This window comes from Mobula birostris, chromosome 8 (assembly GCF_030028105.1).
Source record: "Mobula birostris isolate sMobBir1 chromosome 8, sMobBir1.hap1, whole genome shotgun sequence".
In the NCBI taxonomy this organism is placed as follows: domain Eukaryota; kingdom Metazoa; phylum Chordata; class Chondrichthyes; order Myliobatiformes; family Myliobatidae; genus Mobula; species Mobula birostris.
Window position 1 is genome coordinate 74,431,192 of NC_092377.1, and position 22,508 is coordinate 74,453,699.

Below are 22,508 nucleotides of genomic sequence, written 5' to 3' on the forward strand. Positions count from 1 at the left end.
ATAGAGGTTTGCAAGTTTATGAGAGGCATAGAGAGAGTGGACAGAGAGTATCTGCCTCCTCAGGTTTATGAAGGCATGCATTGAAGGTGAGAGGGAGTAGGTTCAAGGGGGATGTGAGGGGTAAGTTTTTTTACTCAGAGAGTGGCAGATGCCGGGAATGTGCTGCCTGGTGTGGTGGTAGAGGCAAATATATTAGAGGCTTTTAAGAGATGTTTGGATATGCACATGATGTAAGAGAGGTGCAGGGATACGGACGTGGTGTTGGTAGGAGGGATTAGTATTTGGGTGTTTTTAATTTGCTTTTTAGCTGGTTCAGCACAACACTGTGGGCCAAACTGCCTGTTCCTGTGCTGAACTTGATGTATAGAATCATAAACAGAGAAAATGAATCAAAAACGAGGCCATAGCTTTAAGGTAAGAGGGGAAAGGTTTCAAAGAGATCTGAAAGATAATTTTTTCGTGCAGTGGGTAGTGCATGAAATGAGCTGCCAGAGAAAGTAGTTGAGGAAGGTACAACAGCATTTAAAAGACAATTGGACAGGTACATATATAGGAAAGGTTAGAGGGATATGAGTCAAATGCAGGCAAATGGAACTAGCTTAGATGGCATCGCACTTAGCATGTTGCAATTGGGTTGAAGAGCATGTTTCCATGCTGTGTTCCTTGATGACTGGTAGATCTACATTTTTATATCATGAGAATCCACCCATCCTTACTAGGTTTTCATGGTCTCACTAGAATATGTCTTCAGACCCAGTGTGTATTTTATTGATGGCTTTTTACTGAACTTCTTAATGAACCTCTCCCTGCCCATTATCAAGCAGTCAGCAGCTGTAAGCTTGTTCACATCGATATTCAGGTCATCTATTTCACCCTAATTTTAAATTTGTTGCATTTTCCATTCCTGCTGTTAGCAGCCTATTTGCCGTTTAAGCTTTGCTCTTCACTCTGTCCATCAGCTTCAATGATAAGCAAGCCTCTGCTTTGTGACTTCCTACTATTGGTTTCATCCTTGCATTATGATCCCTTCAGGCGGACATTCTGGCAAAGAGCCACAAAATATTGAAGCACTTATTTAAAACCGAGGTGAGTAGGAACATATTGCTGCAGAGAATGGCGATTCTCTAGAATTCTTCACCACAGAGGGCTGAGAGGTTACATCATCGGAGGCATTTAAAGAGGAAGTAGGAAATTTTTGCAAGATCGGGGAATTGAGGTTGGCACAGAAGAACATATAATGTCTGAGGTAGATCAGCCATGATCATATTGAATGACAGGGTCAGGACTGAGGAGGCAAGTAACCTGCTTATGGTCCTGAAGCACCTTCAAATACTCCAAAAGACTGAGGTTTGGTAAAATACTGAAAGGCTTTTATTCGCTGTACAATACGACCTCCACAGTGAGTGTCTGCCCCCCGACTGAGGGGGAGGGGCAAGGCAAACACCTTTATACAGGACTCTGTGGGAGGAGCCACAGGGGCAGTCAGCAGAGGGGTGTGTCCAGACAGGTAACCGAGTTACAACATATATACATGGTTTACCACAGGTCCTTTGTTCCTATTCTTCAATACTAAGGCTACATGCCCTTCCTTTTGTAGTTGAAACAGTTACTGCTTAAAACTGGTACACTAGCCAAAATACATTGGCACATTTTGCAGACACCTTCATTGATGTGATGATCTTACAGGCAGGGTCAAAAGTTAAAGCTTGTATGTTTAATAATTTAGATTGAATTTGTTCATCTGTTAAATTACTACACACGTCAGGAAGGTGCCAAATTTACAGACCTTACGTAGATTCTACAATACAAATAATTAATAATTACTGGCCTCTCCTGATCTTTCAAATTTGTTGCTTTCTACAATCTCCACGGGAGCTGGCTTAAAGTGATTTTGTGTGCCCTCTATCACCTTATTGAATGCAACATACTTGGATTTTCAGAAGGCCTTTGACAAGGTGCGACACATGAGGCTGTTTAGCTAGCTATCAACCCGTGGTATTACAGGGAAGATTCTAGCATGGATAAAGCAATGGCTGATTAGCAGGAGGCAAAGAGTGGGAATAAAGGGATCCTTTTCAGGCTGGCTGCTGCTAACTAGTGGTGCTCCACAGGGGTCTGTGTTGGCATCAATTCTTTTTATATTATATATCAATGATTTGGTTGATGGAATTGATGACTTTGTTGCAAAGTTTGCAGACGATATGAAAGTAGGAGGGAGGGATACGCAGGTGTGAGGAAATAGGCTACAGAAGACAAATAATGACAGATGGAATACAGTGTCACGCACTTCGGTAAAAGAAGAAAAAGGGATGACTATTTTCTAAATGACAGAAAATACAAAATAGTGAGATGTAAAGGGACTTGGGAATCCTTCTGCAGGATTCCGTAAAGGTTAATTTGCAGGTTGAGTCTGTGGCGGGGAAGGCAAATGTGATGTTAGCATTTATTTTAAGAAGACTAGAATATAAAAGCAAGGATGTAATGTTGAGACTTCATAAAGTTCTGGTGAGGCCTCACTTGGAGTATTGTGAGTAGTTTTGGGTCCCTTATCTCAGAGGGGATGTGCTGAAGCTGGAGACGGTTCCAAGATTGAATGGCTTGTCACATGGGCCTGTATTCACTAGAGTTCAGAAGAATGAGGGTTGACCTCATGGAAAGCTATCAAATAGTGAAGAGTGGATGTGGAGAGGATGTTTCCTATGGTGGGAGAGTCTAGCACCAGAGCACACAGCCTTAGAATAGAGGGGCATCCTTTTGGAACAGAGATGAGGAGGAACTTCTTTAGCCAGAGTGTGGTAATCTGTGGAATTCTCTGCCACAGGCAGCTGAGGAGGCCAAGTCTTTATGTATACATAAGGCAAAGACCATTAGACCATAAGGCAAAGGAGCAGAAGTTGGCCATTCGGCCCATCAAGTCTGCTCCGCTATTTTATCATGAGCTGATCCACTCTGATTTCTTTGCCCATTCTCCTAATCTGTCTAAGTCCTTCTGTGGCCTCTCTTCTTCCTCAAAATTACCTGCCCCTGCATCTACCTTTATATCGTCTGCAAACTTTGCGACAAAGCAATCAATTCCATCATCCAAATCATTGACATTTAACGTAAAAAGAATTGGTCCCAGCACAGATCCCTGTGGAAGACCACTAGTCACCGGCAGCCAGCCAGAAAAGGTTTCCTTTATTCCCGGTCTTTGCCTCTTGCCAATCAGCCACTGCTTTATCCATGCTAGAATCTTCCCTGTAATACCATGGGCTCGTAGCTTGTTAAGCAGTGCCATGTTTGACACCTTATCAAATGCATTCTGAAAAACCAAGCACTCAACATCCACAGATTCTCCTTTGTCTGTCCTGCTTGTTATTTAGAACATAGAATGTAGAATAGTACAGCACAGTACAGGCCCTTAGGCCCACAATGTTGTGCTGACCCTCAAACCCTGCCTCCCATATAACCCCCCCACCTTAAATTCCTCCATATACCTGTCTAGTAGTCTCTTAAACTTCACTAGTGTATCTGCCTCCACCACAGACTCAGGCAGTGCATTCCATGCACCAACCACTCTCTGAGTAAAAAACCTTCTTCTGATAGCCCCATTGAACTTCCCTCCCCTTACCTTAAAGCCATGTCCTCTTGTATTGAGCAGTGGTGCCCTGGGGAAGAGGCTCTGGCTATCCACTCTAACTATTCCTCTTAATATCTTGTACACCTCTATCATGTCTCCTCTCATCCTCCTTCTCTCCAAAGAGTAAAGCCCTAGCTCCCTTAATCTCGGATCATAATCCATACTCTCTAAACCAGGCAGCATCCTGGTAAATTTCCTCTGTACCCTTTCCAATGCTTCCACATCCTTCCGATAGTGAGGCGACCAGAACTGGACACAGTACTCCAAGTGTGGCCTCACCAGAGTTTTAAAGAGCTGCATCATTACATCGCAACTCTTAAACTCTGTCCCTCGACTTATGAAAGCCAACATTTCTTCAAAGAATTCCAACAGATTTGTCAGGCAAGATTCTCCCTTGAGGAAACCATGCTGACTACTGCCTATTTTATCATCTGTCTCCATGTACCCTGAGACCACATCCTTAATAATCGACTCCCACATATTCCCAACCACTGAGGTCAGACAAACTAGCCTATGGTTTCACTTTTTCTGCCTCTCTCCCCTCTTGAAAAGCGGAGTGACATTTGCAATTTTCTAGTCTTCCGGAACCATTCCTAAATTTAGCGATTCTTAAAAGTTATTATTGATGCCTCCACAATCTCTTCAGCCACCTCTTTCAGAACCCTACAGTGTATACCAGCTGGTCCAGTTGACTTCTCCTCCTTCAAACCTTTCAGTTTCCCCAAGAAACTTCCCTCTAGTTATGTCAACTTCACGCACTTGACGCCCCTGACACCTGGAACTTTCACCATACTGCTGGTGTCTTCCACAGTGAAGACTGTTGCAAAATATTTATTCAGTTTATCAGCTATTTTGTTGTCCCCATTACTACCTCTCCAGCATTGTTTTCTAGCAGTCTGATATCGACTCTTGCCTCTCTTTTACACTTTATATATTCTCTTTAATACCATTGGTGAGCTTACTTTTGTATTCTGTTTTTACCCTTTTAATGACTTTTTTAGTTGCCTTCTGTTGGTTTTTCAAAGCTTCCCAGTCCTCTAACTTCCCACTAATTTTTGCTCTATTATACGCCATCTCTTTGGCTTTTATGTTGGCTTTGACTTCTCTTGTTAGCCATGGTTATCTCATGTTGCCTTCAGGATACTTCTTCCTCTTTGGAATTTATATATACTGTGCCTTCTGAATTGCTTGCAGAAATTCTAGCCATTGGTACTCTGCCATCATCCTTGCCAGTGTTCTTTTCCAATCAATTCTGGCCAGCTCCTCTCTCATGCCTCTGTAATTCCCTTTTACTCCACTGCAATACTAATACATCTGACTTAGCTTCTCCTTCTCAAACTTCAGGGTGAATTCAATCATATTATGATCACTTGTCCATAAGGGTTCCTTTACCTTAAGCTCTCTAATCAGTTTTGGTTCACTGCACAACACCCAATCTAGAATACCCAATCTCCTATTGGGTTGAATGGCAAGCTGCTCTAAAAAGCCATTTCGTAGGCACTCCAGAAATTCCCCCTTCCTAGAATCGGGTGCCAACCTGATTTTCCCAATCTAATTGCATACTGAAGTCCCTCATGACTATTGTAACATTGTCCTTACAAATCCCCTCAGTATTTTTTTGCCCTTGCAGCTCTTTAGCTCTATCCACAATGATTCAACACCTCTGACCTATTTCTAATGATTTGATTTCATTTTATTCCAACAGAACCCCCCCTGTCTTCCTGCCAATCCTTTTGCTACAATGTGTATCTTTGGATATTAAGTTCTCAGCTGTAATCTTTCAGCCATGATTTGGTAATGCCTACTATATCATACCTGCGAATCTGCAACTGTGCTGCAAGTTCACCTACCTAATTTCAAATACTGCGTGCATTCAGATGCAACACCTTTAGTCTTGTATTCACCCTTTTCAATTTTGTCCACCTTTTACATTGCATCTCATCTTGTTGACTGCAATTTTACCCTATCAATGCCTTATCCTCACTACACATTGCCTCTGTTTGTAAACCAGCTATCTCATCTTCAGCACTATTATTCGCCTTTCCTACGATACTTCTTTCATTTAAATATAGGTAGCTCAGGATGCTAGTTGCACCATTCTCAACCTTTTGATTCCTAACTTTGACTGAAGTCTTACCTATTTCGGCCCCAGCAACTTCTCCACTAACTATTCTGGCAATCTGGTTTAAACCCCACTGTGCAGCTTTAACAAATCTTCCTGCTAGGATATTAGTCCCACTCCAGTTCAGGTGCAAACCATTGCTTCTGCACAGGTTCCACCTTCCCTGGAAGAGAGCCCAATCATCCAAAAATCTTACGCCCTCCCTCCTACACAACTCCTTAGCCACATATTAAACTGTATAATCTTCCTAGTTCTAGCCTCACCATTACATCGCATGGGTAGCCATTCCGACATCACAACGCTGGAGGTCCTGCCCTTTAACTTCGCACCTAACGCCATGAACTCCCTATGCTGAACCTCGTCACTTGTCCCACCCATGTCATTAGTACCTACATGGACCATGACATCTGGCTGTTCAACCTCCTACTTAACAATACCGAGGACTCAGTCTGAAATATCCCAGACCCTGGCACCCAGGAGTCAAGATACCATTCAGGAATCTCTTTCTCACCCACAGAACCTCCTTTCCGTTCCCCTAACTAATGAATCCACAATCACCACAACATGCCGCTTTGCCCACTTCCCATTTGAGTCACAGAGGCAGTGCCAGAGACCCGACCTCTGTTAGGTCATTCTCTGCCCCCTGACAGTATCCAAAATGATTTTCCTGTTGTTGAGGGGGATGGCCTCAGGAGTACTCTGCATTGTTTCCCTTTCCCCTTCCTGACTGTCACTCAGTTTCCCGTGTCTTGCACCAAGGGTGTAACTACCTCCCCATATGTCCTATCTCTCATTCTTCCAGTCTCCCGAATGATCCGGAGTTCATTGAGTTCCAGCTCCCACTGCTTAATGCGGTTTGGTAGCAGCTACAGCTAGATACACTTCTCACAGAAGTAGTCTGGAGGTCTCCCTGCCTTCCCACATCCCACAAGAGGAGCATTTCACTATCCTGCCTGGCATCTCTACTGTCCTAGCTGAGCAGATATAAGGAAGAGAAGAAAAAAAAATTGAGCTTTTTTCCCCTTGCTTTCTCTGAGTGAAGCCTCTCTTCGCAGAAGACTCAACGATCTAAAGCCTTAAGATCACCACCTTGACTATGTCCACTCAGATGACGGCCACTGCAACGATAGCAGCAGTGCTTGCCCCTGTCTTCCTCTAATCTGCTTTTACTAATTAATCCCAAATGCCGATTGGTTGCTGGTTAAAGCTCTATTATGCTGCTGTGACCTGCTCCTGCATTTTATCCTCGGGCAGTGGACCTGATTGAAAACGCCCTCCTTTCCAAATTTCCGATGTCAGGATTGGCCGCTGGTCAAAGCTCTATTTGACTGTTGCTTTGGACCATGGAGATTTTCAAGTGATAATAACATGCAGTATTCTCAACATCATGAACTACAGGTAGGTGGACAGATTTCAAACCAAATCAAAAAATGCTGGAAAGACTCAACAAGTAATGCAGTAGTCATGGAAAGAGAAGCAGAGCAAATATTTCAGGTCAAAGACCCTTCATGATAACAGACTCTTAAATAGTAATTTCATCCCAGGTGTGAATTATAAGTCATTTACCTTAAATGTTAACTTAAGTTTCTCTCTCTTTATGGCCTTACTTGCTGAAAGTTTCAAGTATTTCCCCTTTGTATATTATATTTCTAGCTCCTGCAGTACTTTCATTCATATCAATTTAAATGCATACATTTGTACACCCCAAAAAATCAGCTGTTTTTATGAAGTTAGATTTGTTTCAATAACATACCTATTGGAAAATGGTGAAGCATTTTCTCCTTGTAGATCTTATGATCACTTTCCAAGAAAACACAGAAGATAATGCGATCCACCTGGAAATAAAAATAATCAGTTCAACATAATTTTCAAGAGGAATTGGATAAATACTCGAGGCAGAAATTTTTAATGACATAGAGAAAGAGCAAGAGAGTAGAGTTAATTGAATAGTTTGTTCCAAGAATCAGAATGGATGTTATCATTTTCAGCTACATCAATCTATGGTTCTAACACCAGAAAAGGGATGCAATTTGCACATGTCATACAAATATTAGTTGCAGGATTTGTTCCTAATTACAAATTATACAACCATTAAAAACATATCAAATTGAATGCACACATTTCAGGAAACCTATCATATATTCAGGTAGGCATTGAAAAAGCATCCTGTAAAATTGATTACAGTCATCAATTTTAGGCAAACAGAAATGATACACCATGTCAATGAAATGTTAACTCACTGTCACAAGATACACACAAAATGTAATTGCTTATTTGGGAGTGCAGCAAGAAAGAACAGTCTCCGGATGTTGCAGTGCAGTGTTTGATTATTGCTGAGTGTCAGAAACAGGAACAGTTGAAGATCATTTGGCCCTTTGAGCCTATTCTGCCATCAATTAGATCACAGCTGATCTTCCACTTCAGCACCTTCTCTTACAATTTCACATTCCTTAATTCCACAGGTATCAAAAAATCTATCAGTCTTAGCTTCAAGAAACTTAATGACTGAGCAAGCACATTCACTGGGTAGAGAATTCAGAATACAGATAAACTAATCCAGTGAAAGAACTTGTAGTTGGCATCAAGTGCTAATATATAATATAGCCCCTTTTCCTCCCTAATAGTACGTATATTGACAGTCACTTACTAATATAGCAGTTAACATGAATGTGAATAATGAGAAAAATGGAATTCAGGATCAACAACTTTACTCAAAACAGTGCCTTGCATGTGGAATTTTCCACTAAGTTGGAGTGCTTAAGGCAAAAAAAAACCAAAATTCATATTCAAATGAAAGCAAGCTAAACAAATGGATGGGGTTTGAATGGATGGGAGGAGGCTTGTAATGTGGGCAAAGGCCAGTTCTTATGCTGCATGCACCATGTAAATCTGAAAATGATGGGCAGCAGCATCTCATTCCAGTTTGATTTCACTCACTGGGGATTACAGCTAATCGGGAAGAAGCTACATAAAATATTCTGGATAATGTCACTGTATAATAATTTAAATTATACAAGTAAATACCCTGGTACACAAAATCCCCTAACATAATATACTACTAATAAGCAATCTATTTTAAGTTCCCCTGTATGAAAGATTTATCAGATACAGTGTACACTGCATATTAAAAAAATATTCTTTAAACAGATAGATGTGATGAGATGAATCTACATAACAATTTCCTCTGACAGTTACTGAGACAGAAGTCGACAGCAAATAATTGGTCCATATATATAAAAAAAATTAGACCACATCTCCAATTATTTTAATGGTTTTTGTAAATCATATTTTCCAATTAAAGTGGATAATAATCAGTCTCAACTTTCTCGAACATATGGAATCTGTAAGAATTACGACAGATAGAGAAATTAGTTGAGTCAAGTCCTGAAGATATCTATTCCTCAAAACATTACTGTTTGCCCTGAATTGCAAGGCAGTTTCGTGAGCAGTGACAAATGGTAAAGTTGGAAATGAATTGCGTTTCAACAAACAGCCAAATGAGACTGTTGAGTTTTCTCAACCATAGATACTGTGACACATATACAATTTGTCTTCTTTGCTGCTGTCTTCAAGGGAGATACAAAATTATGCATGTTTAGAATATTGAAAGGACATCTTCTGTGGTTTACAGTTAAAGTGACTGACAAAACAGTGATAATCCTGTATTCAGCAAGATAGGGATAGGGTGGAGTAAGATGGACGTTCATTGCTGAATGATAAACGATAAAATGAAAGAAAAGGCAATGTACATGCAAATTAAATGAAAAAGCAAGTAATGTTTTAAGCCCTCGGCAATATTATTAATATTTAATATGCGACTTTGCATCCCATATTCTATCTTAAAAGAAGTCATACAAGATTACATATGAAAAACTGTCATTACCATGAGCTCAGCTAGTTTGACTGTTGTTGCTTAATATTACCAATAAGCATGAATTCATCAGAGATCCTCCTCAGGAACCAAGGGTCTCACTGTCAGTGTTTTGAGCAAAAAATACTTGTCAAAGATACACTGTAACTTCTTCATGGTTTTACGTGAGGATAGAGAGTCTGATTCTTTCATCTTGATATTAGAACAAAATACAAGTCTCCACAATTTTAAATTATTAATCATAGGATACCATAAACTGAGCATATGTGTATTGCATAGAAATATAAGAAGTCTTTCTGACTTAACCCCTAATAATGTTTGATAATGAGGTAGAGTGCGTGGTGATAACAGGCCAGAATACATTCCTGACTTTTCAACAGTTCAATGGGAGCCAAAAACAGAGGGCACACATTTATAATGCTGAGATACATCCTCGGATGTGCTGGGACACATCATCAGTGACATAATCTGGGTCATTGGGTGTTTCGGGTCTTTCAACATCAGACAATCAAGCCGGGGTTGATCAAGCCCTGGCTTGCATCCCAGCAGCATTGGTCCACGTGTCACACCTCTTGATCCACAGCCATATGGAGGCTTGCTCAGCAGCCTCTGTGACGGTCCTGATTGCTCTTCTCTTTGCAGCCCCCCTCATGCTCAGGAGAGATTAGGTTAAAGTAACTGGTCGAAGGATTCAAAAAGAAATGATGAAAAATATTTTCTCCCAGTGTGAGGCAGGTGACTGTAATTTACTGCCTAAGGGAGTGGTGGAGGCAAATTATGTCATTTCATTTAAAAGTACCTGGGCATGTGCTTGAGGATCTGTACCCTACAGCGCTACAGCTCAAGTGCTAGAAGTTGAAATTTTATCAGAAGGATCTTTCTACACAGACATACTGACCACAGTTTTAATCTACCCATTCATTTGAAAGGGGTTGCCAATATTCATTAAAAACTAATTGCAGTGATTTGTTAATTTAAACTTTAATTAATTAACATTTTCAATTAACTTCATCAGTTGAATAAAATTTAAAACAAACATTTTTTTAAAGTTTAATCCCTTTAAAAATTATTTAAATGTATGTACATCCGCTGTTTTAAATACCTGCAGTTATCAGTATTGGAAAAGATTTCTGAAAGCCGAAACAATCAGAAGAACACACACAAAATGCTGGAGGAAGTCAGCAGGCCAGGCAGCGTCCATGGAATTAAGTACAGTCAGCGTTTCGGGCCGAAATGTCGACACTTTTTCCATAGGTGCTGCATGGCCTGCTGAGTTGCTCCAGCATTTTGTGTGTGTTGCTCAGATTTCCAGCACCTGCAGATTTTCTCTTGCTTGTGACAATCAAAAGATCTTAGCTTGCAATGACCAAGGCCTATTCACTGTTTGTGTGCATGCAAGGTCCATCCCCCTTTATTCTTTGTTTGCTGTAAAGGTGTGATTGGTCATTCTCCTGAAAATGAAAGTGAACAGACTTATTGCTGTTCAATGATATCAGAGTCTCCCCACTTTATGAAGGGCTGGATACACAAGACTTGCCGTATGCTGATACAGATCTCACAGCTGCACAACAGAAGGGCTGACTTACCTTCTCAGCAATGTGTACAACATGGGAAAAAGGGATTGAGCGGAGCTACGGAGGCACTCGACAACAACTTTTTGGAGCCCATCTGCGGACACAGCTTAATTTCTACTTTTAATGTCTCTCTTTTTCCTTTTCAAGGTGGATGGGGTTCTGACGAAGACCCTGACCTAAAACTACTGTCAAACTTTGGTTCTTTGCGATGATGGGAGCTGCTCCCGGGGCTCACCGACCAGCTGTTTTTCAACATCCCAAGGACGCAGCCTAGAAGACAAGCGGACCGTCGGAGTTCTGAGGCTGTGCGGCTCTGGGGATGAGCCGATCCTATGCTGGTATCGCTGACTGAAACATTGCGGGAGAAAACAGAACATTGGGAACAACGGATCAGCTGTTGGGGGCTCTATACTCAGATTACACTCTCCCTCTCTTTCTTTCGAGGCTGGGGGATAGTTTGTTGCCGATTCTTGCATTGGATATCTTAGAAAAAAGTGATATTAACACTAAATCAGACTTCAACACTGTAAATCAGCCAGTTGTTTGTTTTTGTTGGTCTCCCCCCCCCAGTGTAATACAAGAATTACATTGTATACATTCTCTGATATTAAATCCAACTATTGAACTATTGATTAGGTAATCAGATTATTGCTGATAATTTGATTGCAAGTGCAATTACAAAGAAAGCATGGCAGTGCCTGTGTTTCCTTAGGAGTTTGCGAAGGTTCATCATGTCATCTAAAGGCTTTGACAAACTTTGATAGATGTGCAGTGGAGAGTACAATGACTAGCTGCACCACAACTTGATATGGAAACACAAACGCCCTTGAATGGAAAATCCTACTAAAAGTAGTGGATAGGAACCAGTCCATCATGAGTAAGTCACTCCCCTCCATCGAGCCAATCTACATGAAATACTGTTGCAGGAAAGCAGCAACCATCATCAGAATCCCGCATCACCCAGGACTGCTGCCATCAGGAAAAAGGTACAGGAGCCTCAGGATTCACAGCATCAGGATCAGGAACAATTACTATCTCTCAATCATCGGGCTCTTGAACCAAAGGAGATGACTTCACTTGCTCCAGCATGTTTTTGTGGATGTCTACAAAGAACAAGTATTTCAGGATGCAAATTGCATACATTTCTGTGATATTAAATGGAACCACTGAACTATTGAAATGTTCCAACAACCAATGGACCCACTTTCAAGGACCATTCATCTCGTGTTCTCTATACTTATTGATTATTACAATTTTTTTTTGTATTAGCACTTTTTGTTGTCTTCTGCACTCTGGTTGAACGCTCAAGGTGAGTGGTCTTTTATTAATTCTGTTATGGTTATAATTCTGTAGATTTATTAAGTATGCCCACAAGAAAATGAATCTCAGGGTTGGATATGGTGACATATCTGTACTTTGACAATAAATTTACTTTGAACTTTGTTTTACTGTTCATGCTACCTGACTCTTCAGTTACATTCAATATGAGTGATGCTTTGTACTAAACTCTGTAAATAATGGTCTTTGGTGAAGGAACCCAAAGATTTCTAAATGACAGTGGCCATATGCTACCATCCCAGAGAGTTCCAGGACACAAGACATTGGTTTGGCTGTTGTAGGGCTCCAGATGGTACAGGCAGTTCTACAAGGTTTGATCATTCAGAAGCCAGCTGATACGTTTTAAAAGAAACTATTGCTGGCAGCTCACAATTAAAAGCATGTACACTCAGTGGCAATTTTATTAGGGACAGGAGTGGAACCCGGTGTTTACTTCTGTTGCGTAGCCCATCCTCTTCAAGGTTCAAAGCATTGTGTATTCAGAGAAGCTCTTCTGCACACCACTGTTTCAATATTTGTTTATTTGAGCTATTGACACTTTCCTGTCAGCTTGAACCAGTCTTGCCATTCCCCTCTAACCTCTCTCGTTAACAAGGCATTTTTGCCGACCGAACTACCACTCACTGGATGCCTTTTACTTCTCACATCTTTCCCTGTAAACTCCAGAGACTGTTAGTGCGTGAAAATGCCAGCAGATCAGCAGTTTCTGAGATACTCAAACCACCCTGTTTGGTACCAGCAATCACTGCATGGTCAAAGTCACTTAAATCTCTCCCTCATGCTGTTGTTTGCTCTGAACAACAACTGAACCTCTTGACCATGTCTGCATGCTTTTATGTATTGCTTTGCTAGTACACGATTGGCTGATTGGATGTCTGCATTAACAAGGAAGTGTTCAGGTATCCCTAATAAAGTGGCCACTGCGTGTATGTAGTAATCATGATTACAGACATGCTCAATGAAAGCAAGTATATTTATAGAAATCTGGGGAAATCTAAATTCAGATAATGAGTTAATTTGGTATTAAAAGGAAATAAACTCACGCGGGTAACAGTTGCCATAGAACTAGCAGATGACTTCCTAATTTTTTTTTCCTCTGGGAAATCTACCACACTTATTTAATCTGATCCATAAATGACACCAGGATCATAGTAATGCACTTGATTCACAAATGACTTCTGCAATAGCTGAGCAAACTAGCTAATTGCTTCCAATGACTATGTTTAAACTTAAAAAGCATAAAACAGATCATAGTAAAGCATCCAATTTAGACAAAGCAATGTCACATTGATTCCGTGAAAATCCTATATTGCGGGAAGTGCTCCACAGGCAAACCAGACAGTGTGATATTTTCACACTCACTGAATCATAACTTCCAGTCAATATCCACGCACCTCTATCACCATAAAGATCGACTCACCAAAGATGATGAAGAAATGGTGGCAGCATGGTTGAAAAGGAGCAGTCATAGATATCTTCAGAATTTCTTTCAGACACCAAGAAATCTTATGGATCAAGTCAATCAAACTCAAGGATACCTCCAACTAAATGCCACATGCACCCAGTATCAGCTGATGACACAATATTCCCCTGCTCTGATTAATGTACAGAAGTAGCATTGAGCATAGGGAGGAGTAAGTACTCTGAAAGTGGTCTTAAATGTCCATTACTAGGTCAGGCCTGCTGGCATCATTACTGACCAAGCTACCCGAATCCCGATGCAGAAGCAAAGTCCAGTCTTTACAATGACCACACCTTTCACTGTGCTGTGTGGCACCACTGTTGTGTTATGTGATAGCAATGCAATGCTAAGTTGACATTGAGAGCAATGTGGCAGCTCAGAAATGAACTTCCATAAGGTGGCATAAACTATCAGCACCATTCTTACAGTCAGTGCCATGCACTGAATTTCTACAACAAAGGTATGTCTAAACATTCACTCTGGATATTCGATGGCCTTAGAAGTTGACTGCCTTTTTTGTCAACATACTCGCAATCACCCTTGTAATAAACTTAAATGGACCTTCAATTTTAACACTTGTGGCTACAACAAGCAAGAAATTTGCCAATCTCACCAAAACCTTTTCATTATTTGCAAGACAGAAGTTGGGAAATAAGATATTACCCACTTGCTTTGATGAATGCAGCTCCAACAACACTATCCCAGGAAGAAACAACAGACTCGACTAATATCTGTACAATACCCCACACATTCACTTTCACTGCCACATCTATGCCAAAACTACTGCAAGTACTATCAACAAAATGCACTCTTATTACTCCCCATGACTGTAAACTCAGCACTTCCCAAACCTTCAACCACTATCACAACAACATAGAAGGGAAGCAGGTGCTCTGGAATGCCTCCATCTGCAAGTTCTCTTCCAAATCGCACTCTATCTGACTTGGAAATACATCACAACTCCTTCATCATCAACGGACCGAAATCCTGGAACTCCATGTACCGAATAGGACTGTGAAATTACCTGCACAGGAAAGTCTACAGTTCAAGGGGCAGCTCAACAGCACTTTCTCAAAGCAAATTAATACCATGAGACACAAGAGCAGAATTAAGCCATTCGGCCCATCACATCTGCTCCACCATTCAATCATGGCTGAGTTATTAAGAATTGGTGAAAAGATTAGCCTGCCAAGTGTTCCCGATATATCATAAATCAAGAAAGATAAACTCCTTAGGTGAGACTGCTATCAAATGAGCCAGTCTAGACTTACTAACTTAGCACACAGCGATGTCTTTATTAATTATAATGAACATTACTATTTTCATTATACAAATCAATGTGCTCTTTTCCTGCTTAATAGGTTCCTAAAGTATAACTAAATTACAGAGTTAGAATGCTATAACATAAAACTATACAGGGTTATGCTAGAAGTCTAATAGTGTCACCTTGATTTAAAACTAAATTCCATTACCACTGAAGATAGCTTGCTTTATGAACTTCTACCTAATTAATTTATTTGCAAAGTCCATAAGCAATGCTTCATGACCTGAATTTGCAATAGTGCTTGCAAGATAAACTGGCTGCACTATAAGATCAGCCCTTTGTTTCTAAAGGATACATTTTTATAGATGAAATTGTACCTGAAGTAAGGAAATCTGTTACAATTAGTGCAACATTAAGTTGACTCCTAAGCAAATGCCATCAACTTAATGAAACCTTGTGGACCTTCCATTTGGTTTTGCTGGATTCAGAGACTTATTTTTATAATATTGATCTGCACCCAACTGTCTGTGGCAGAACAAGGTTATATATCATGAGTATAAAACCGTGCCCCTGATTCTAATAAGGCACTCATTGCTAATTACAGTACTTCAATTACATTTCAGGATCAGTGAAAAACATTCCCGATTCAAGAAATACTTTATACAAACACTAAAAGCATAAAGCGGATGTAGTTCAGACATTAATGGATTAAGATGAAAATAGATTATGACTGAGCATAAGTCAAAATTGTATATTTATAGACACAAACTGAATACAATTTAAGCTTGTACTTTTAGTTATGAATCATGATTTTATCCCAGACCAATTAAAAACCACAGACTCCACAAATGATGTTATCAGTTTATGATGAATGTCTGCATTGCATGTCAAACAAGCAATGGTGTGCCATATATTCCAGCCAAGGAGTTATCAACTGGAGAAATCTATTTAATCTTGCTTTGGTGAGCAAAAGGGAGATATGGGGGAAAAAACAAGGACTTGACATCTTTTATTAAAACAAACACAGAATAATACTTCATGCTTCCTGTCTCCAAAAGTCTTGGTGATTTTGTGGATTAAGAATGTCCAATCCCAGTAAATTAGTTAGAATATCCCTTGCAAGCACGTGTGTCGTGAAGAGATGTAGAGTTCAGGTGTTACGTCACTTTTCCTATTGTGGCTGGGAGATGACCATAACCCAGGAGCATTACAACAAAAAAAACGGTTTGGTGTCAACAAGGGCGCTCTTGGATTGAGATGTAACTTAAATCCCAGTAATGATTACAATTCTGAGCAGTTTATAATTCTTGTTTCAAATCTGATTCCGTATGATATTGTTGACACATACCTTTAATACTTTTACTTGCCTTTAGTAGATTCACAACTGCGGCATGGAAAATCTTTCAGTAGTTTTACAGAAGTAGACATATCAGGATCAAATTCATTATCACTGATTTACAGGATGTGAAAGTTGTTGTTTTGTAAAGATATAAAAATGTTTCAAAAATAAGGAATAATGAGGTCATGTTTATAAGCCATTCAGAAATTTGATGACAAATTTGAAGAAGCTGTTTCTGAATCATCTGACGCCAGCAACAAGAAGGGGGCATGATCCAGATGATGAGGGTTCTTAGTGATGGATGCAGCCTTCCTGAGGCATTGCCATTTAAGCAGAATGCAAATGTGTTTTATCTGAACCCGTTTCATGTTTTTGTCCACAGGTTAGTCAGTTTCCTAAATTTACTGCAGATTCTGTGTGTGAGTGATGTAAAGCATCGATGCCTCTGGCAGAGAATTTATTTGCATTCCCATGCTCACACAGAAAGTTTTAGTCAAGGTCAGAGTCTGCTTCTGTGTTCAGTACAACTATAAGCCTTTTCTCAAGCAGGTCTGCTTTAAAATGCTTTCTTGCTGTTCACTCACCATTCCAAGAATATAAGAAATAGGAGCAGGAGTAGGCCACCAGGCCCATCAAGTCTGCTCCGCCATTCAATAAGATCATGGCTGATCTGACTATGGACTCATCTCCACCTACCTGCATTTTCCCCATAACCCTTAATTGCCCTACTGTGCAAAAATCTATCCAACTTTGTCTTAAATATATTTAATGAGGTTGCCTCCACTGCTTCATTGGGCAGATGATTCCACAGATTCACCACTCTCTGGAAAAAGCAGTTCGTCCTCATCTCCATTCTAAATCTACTCCCCTGAATCTTGAGGCTATGTCCGCATGTTCTAGTTTCACCTACTAGTGGAAACAACTTTTCTGCCTTTATCTTATCTAGCCTTTTCATAATTTTATATGTTTCCATAAGATCTCCTCTCATTCTTCTGAATTCTAGCGAGTACAGTCCCAAGAGACTCGATCTCTCCTCATAATCTAGCTCCCTCATCTCAGAAATCAACCTGGTGAACCTCCTCTGTACCGCCTCCAAAGCCAGTATATCCCTTCTCAAGTAAGGAGACCAGACTGCACACAGTACTCCAGGTGTGGCCTCACTAGTACCCTGTACAGTTGCAGCATAACCTCACTGCTCTTAAATTCAATCCCTCTAGCAATGAAGGCTAACATTCCATTTGCCTTCTTGATAGCCTGCTGCACCTGTAAAACCAACCTTTTGTGATTCATGCATAAGCACCCCCAAGTCGCTGTGCACAGCAGTATGCTGCATTTTTTTTTTACCATTTAAATAATAATTTGCTCTTTCATTTTTTCCTTCCAAAGTGGATGACTCTGCCCACTCACTTAACCTATCTATATTTTTCTGCAGACTCTCTGTACCTTCTGCACAATTTGCTTTTCCACTCAATTTAGTATCATCAGCAAACTCAGATACACTACATTCAGTCCCCACTTCCAGATTGTTAATGTGTATTGTGAACAATTGTGGGCCCAGCACTGATCCCTATGGCACACCACTCACCACTGATTGCCAACCAGAGAAACACCCATGTATCCCAACTCTCTGCTTTCTATTAGCTAACCAAACCTCTATCCCTTATAATACATCACCCCCAACTCTATGCATCCTTATCTTATGGATAAGTCTTTTATGTGGCACCTTATCGAATGCCTTCTGGAAATCCAAGAAAATAACGTCCATCTGTTCTCCCCTATCCACTGCACTTGTTACCTGTTAGTTCTCCAACTAACAGATTCCAGATGTCAATATTACTTGCTCCCCTGATCAGTTATCATCCCCCATTCCATCTCAAAGTTATCACCACGGAGAGACCTAATCATTTCACCCACGCCCCCCATTCCAGCCAAGTATTTGATTGCAACATTTTCTGCTCTACCTCTCCACCTGATGGCTTCCCTGATTGTCAGAATTCAAAGTACCCATTATCCGTAAACAATTAGTAATGGTCTTGTGGAGTTTAATTCCCTCTTCTTCTCTTCCTACTGCTCATAGCTTCCAATCCCACCATCTGCAAGAGTGAACCAACAGCAGAACGGTCTTAGTAAATTTTGCTGAACAATGTCTTGCTGCAATGCACACTACCTAGGGTCCTGCTCTCTATACAGCAGCTGGATGGTCGCAAAAGGTGTGAGCCCTTTCTCCTCTACACCTATCATGCACCAATACTTTCTGAAGAGCAGAAGATGTTCCAGGCTTGTTGCTTTTAATATTGAAATGTATGTCTGTCAACATCGCGGGTAGAATGAGTTTGCTGCACAAGCAGAAATAAAACCAAATAACAAAAGCAATCTGTTCCTGTAAATGAAAAAGAAATATTTCTCCGACTTGAACTTTGTGTTATTTATACCTACTGCGAGGCTAAGAACATTCAGCATTAATAAGAAATAATGGAAAAGCACTTTCCAGAATACCCAGAGTCAGAAAGCTAGAAAAGTCTTCCACTTTGCTGTGCTTGCAGTACATCAATGTCTTATTAAAAGACAGCAGTACCAAAAGCTGACGAGGTTGAGGTAGGGGTACTTAACCACTAACCACAGTAGAGAAAGATTTGGCAAATTCAGGCTTAAGTGAGCTTTTCAAAGAATAATAAATCATAATTACTGCAAGTAAACTCACAGAAATTTTTATTTTTCAATTTTGGATATTTATTCCTTCAAAATTTAGTTTGTGTTGGAGATTTTTAAAAATACACATTATATAAGTAAAATACAAACATCAACACGGTGAACACTTCTAGAATTTAGTTTTATTGGCTTCAACTACACTGATTTTCAGGAGCAAGCTCTGAACAACTCCTGGCTCATATCATGTATTGAGCACGTACAACAGAAGATACATTTCTAAACCCTGCATGTCACAAACCTTAAATTTGATTGGTTAAATTGCCTCATTATAGAAGAACACAACTGGAGCCCTGTGGAACCTGCAGTGCTGGATGAGAGCTAATCTATATTCTAAAACTCTTCACAGCTCTGTGGATAGCTTTCAGTGAGGTTAAAAAAAAAGTTCCTTCACCATAGGCTGAAAAATCTGGTTGACACATTAACCAGCCTCTAACTTTGCACAAGGTGCTGTGAGGCAGAATGCTGGTGAGGTATGAGGACTCCAAATAATTCAGAGCTGGACTTAAGACAATGCATTCTATCCTAAATCTTAAACAAGCACCTGTTGGAACTGAGACTTGGGACTTAGTAGGTATGTGGAACTGTGACCAAAGTCCTGCCTACTGCACTCTTACTGGAGAGCAGGAGAAGTCAAGGGATCATATGAACTTCTCCTGCACTTTGCCTTGTGCTTCAAAGAAGAAAAAAATTCTCTTTGATCTCAGCCAGCACTTCATCACTGGGAAATAATAGTTATAATTACTTGAGTCATTATTGTAAAAGGAATCAGCAAAATTATATTGAGCACACTATCAGTTTGTCTCCAATATTTGCATTTGAAATTCATTGTGATACAATATTATGCATTTTTGTCTGTTATTTACCTCCATTAAGATAAGACCATCTGATTGATCTTCCCAATGGGACAACATCATGAGTTAAACTATCTTAGCATGCTCATAATGCTTGCTACCTAAATTAGAATTTAAATTGTAAATCAAAACAATAAGTAAATGCAGTACAGAGCTTACATGTTCCAATTAGGTATTAGCTCAATAAAGTTTCGTGGCCATTTTTTGATGGATTTCAGTTCTGCCACAGTAAGTTAAGCTTTCTGCCTAGAAGTTTCGCCTTTGGTGCAAACTGCATACCAACAGAATGCTGTGCTGCACAGCTAGTACTATAGAATACAAAGCAGACAAAAGCACTGGATTCTGCTCAGATTACACTTTGATTACTGGTTGCAGAGGCACAAGGAAAAATTGAAGCTCTGGAGGGAATGCAAATGAGGGTCATTTAGCTGACCCCTGGTATCCAAGATCTAAATTATAAGGAAAATATGGATATATAAGGCCATGGAGTCACAGGATCATGTAACACAGAAACAGGCCTTCTACGTTCATAGTAAAGAACCCATTAACACCAATGCAATTTTTATTCTTCCCTTATTCCCCCCAACTTGTCCCAGTTGCTACCACTCTTCAAACACTAGGAGCAATTTAAAGTCCTGATTAATCTAGCAATTTGCATGCATTGGAATGTGGGAGGAAACCAGAGCACCCAGAGGAAACCCACATGGTCACAGGGAGAACAGTGCAAACTCCATATAAGCAGCATCTGAAGTCTGGATTAAGTACAGGTAGCCACCATTGTGCAACCCAGATTCTTGACACTCTTAACAGGAAATATCCAAGAGCTGAACTAAAGCTGTTGAAGATAATTAAAGGAAGATACACACTTACACATCTCCTTTCACAATCTCAGGACATTAACAAAACACTTTACATTTGGAGCTGCCACTGTTCTGTGCACAGACAGCCACAAATAAATGTCTTTTTCTGAAATTGGCCTCAGGCCCCAGATTAAGACAATGTAAAAGGAATACCTGGGCATCACATAGTTAATCAATGTAGGAAGGACAATTGGCTTTAGGTTTAAATGAATGCAATGTAAATTGAGAATCAATATCAGGAACATTTTTATTTGTAAGAAAATTGATTTAGTGTTAGGAATGGAAAAGTAGGATGCACACAAAAGCCTTAGGATCTTTTAAGTGACAAATTAATGCTTAAATGGAAAGAGTCAGGATCTTTCAGCAGGGATGAATTTAAATGAGCTACATCACTTTCGTCATTGGTAGCTCCCTTGTGATCTTCTATGGGTGCTATTAATAAGATCATAGCCATTAATGACTCTGCTTGATATCATACTCATACATCAGTAACTGCAAAGAACATTGTGACTGCAACTGTGAGGAATTTCTTGGTTTATTTTGCCAGTAAGAAGAACCTTGATGAATGTGAGGAAACAATACAACAGGCTAATATGCTGGGACATATCAACGTTAAGAAAAAGGATATGTTCGAACATTGATCAACATTAATATAGATAAGTCCCCAGGGCCAGTCGGGATATATCCCAGGTTACTGCAGGAATTGAGGGAAAAGATTGTGCCTTTGACAATAATCATTGTGTTCTCACTGGCCACAGGAATAGTACCAGAAGAGTAGAGGGTGGCAAGTGATATTTCTTCATTTAGAGAAGCATAATGTGATTAGTAACAGTCAGTTTGGGTTTGTGAGCGGCATGTCATGCCTCACAAGTCTGACTGAGGAAGTGACAAAACAAGCTGATGAAGGTACAGCAGTGAATATGGAGTATATGGATTTTAGTAATGCGTTTGTCAAAGTTCTCCATGGCAGGCTCCTTCAGAAAGTCGAGAGGCATGGAATCCAAGGAAACCTGGCTCTATAGATTAAGAATTTGCTTGTTCACAGAAGGGAGAGGTTAGTTATAGAAGGAGCATACTCTGCCTGGGGCTTGATGACCACTGGTGTTTGACCAGTTCTGTTCTGGGACCTCTGCCCTTTGAGATTTTAATTAATGAGTTAGATGATGAAGTACAAGCTGTATTAGTAAGTTTGCAGATGACACAAAGGCTACTGGTGTGGTGGATAGTGTAGAAAGTTGTCGTAGGTTACAATAGAATACTGGTAGGATGCAGAGCTGGACTGAGAAGTGGCAGATGGAGTTCAATATGCAAAAGTATGAAGTGATTAACTTCAGGACATCGAATCTGAAGGCAGATACAGGGTCCTTGAAAGTGAACTTAAAGGTCATAGAATCACTTTAGAGAGGCGGTGAATTAAGTTAGCCAAACCAGTTCAAAAGCCTGATAGGTGAAGGGTAATCACTGTTCCTGAACTTGATGGTGTGAGACGTAAGGCTTCT

The 22,508-nt window shown here is 40.2% G+C and overlaps 1 protein-coding gene across 1 annotated transcript in view; it reads right to left on the reverse strand.

Moving 5' to 3' along the window:
- macrod2 (mono-ADP ribosylhydrolase 2) overlaps window positions 1–22,508 on the reverse strand; it is a 1,223,981-nt gene that overhangs the window by 103,511 nt on the left and 1,097,962 nt on the right. The window contains exon 9 of the mRNA XM_072265467.1: window positions 7,495–7,576. Coding sequence (XP_072121568.1) covers window positions 7,495–7,576 — 82 coding nt within the window. The remainder of the gene's footprint in view (window positions 1–7,494; window positions 7,577–22,508) is intronic.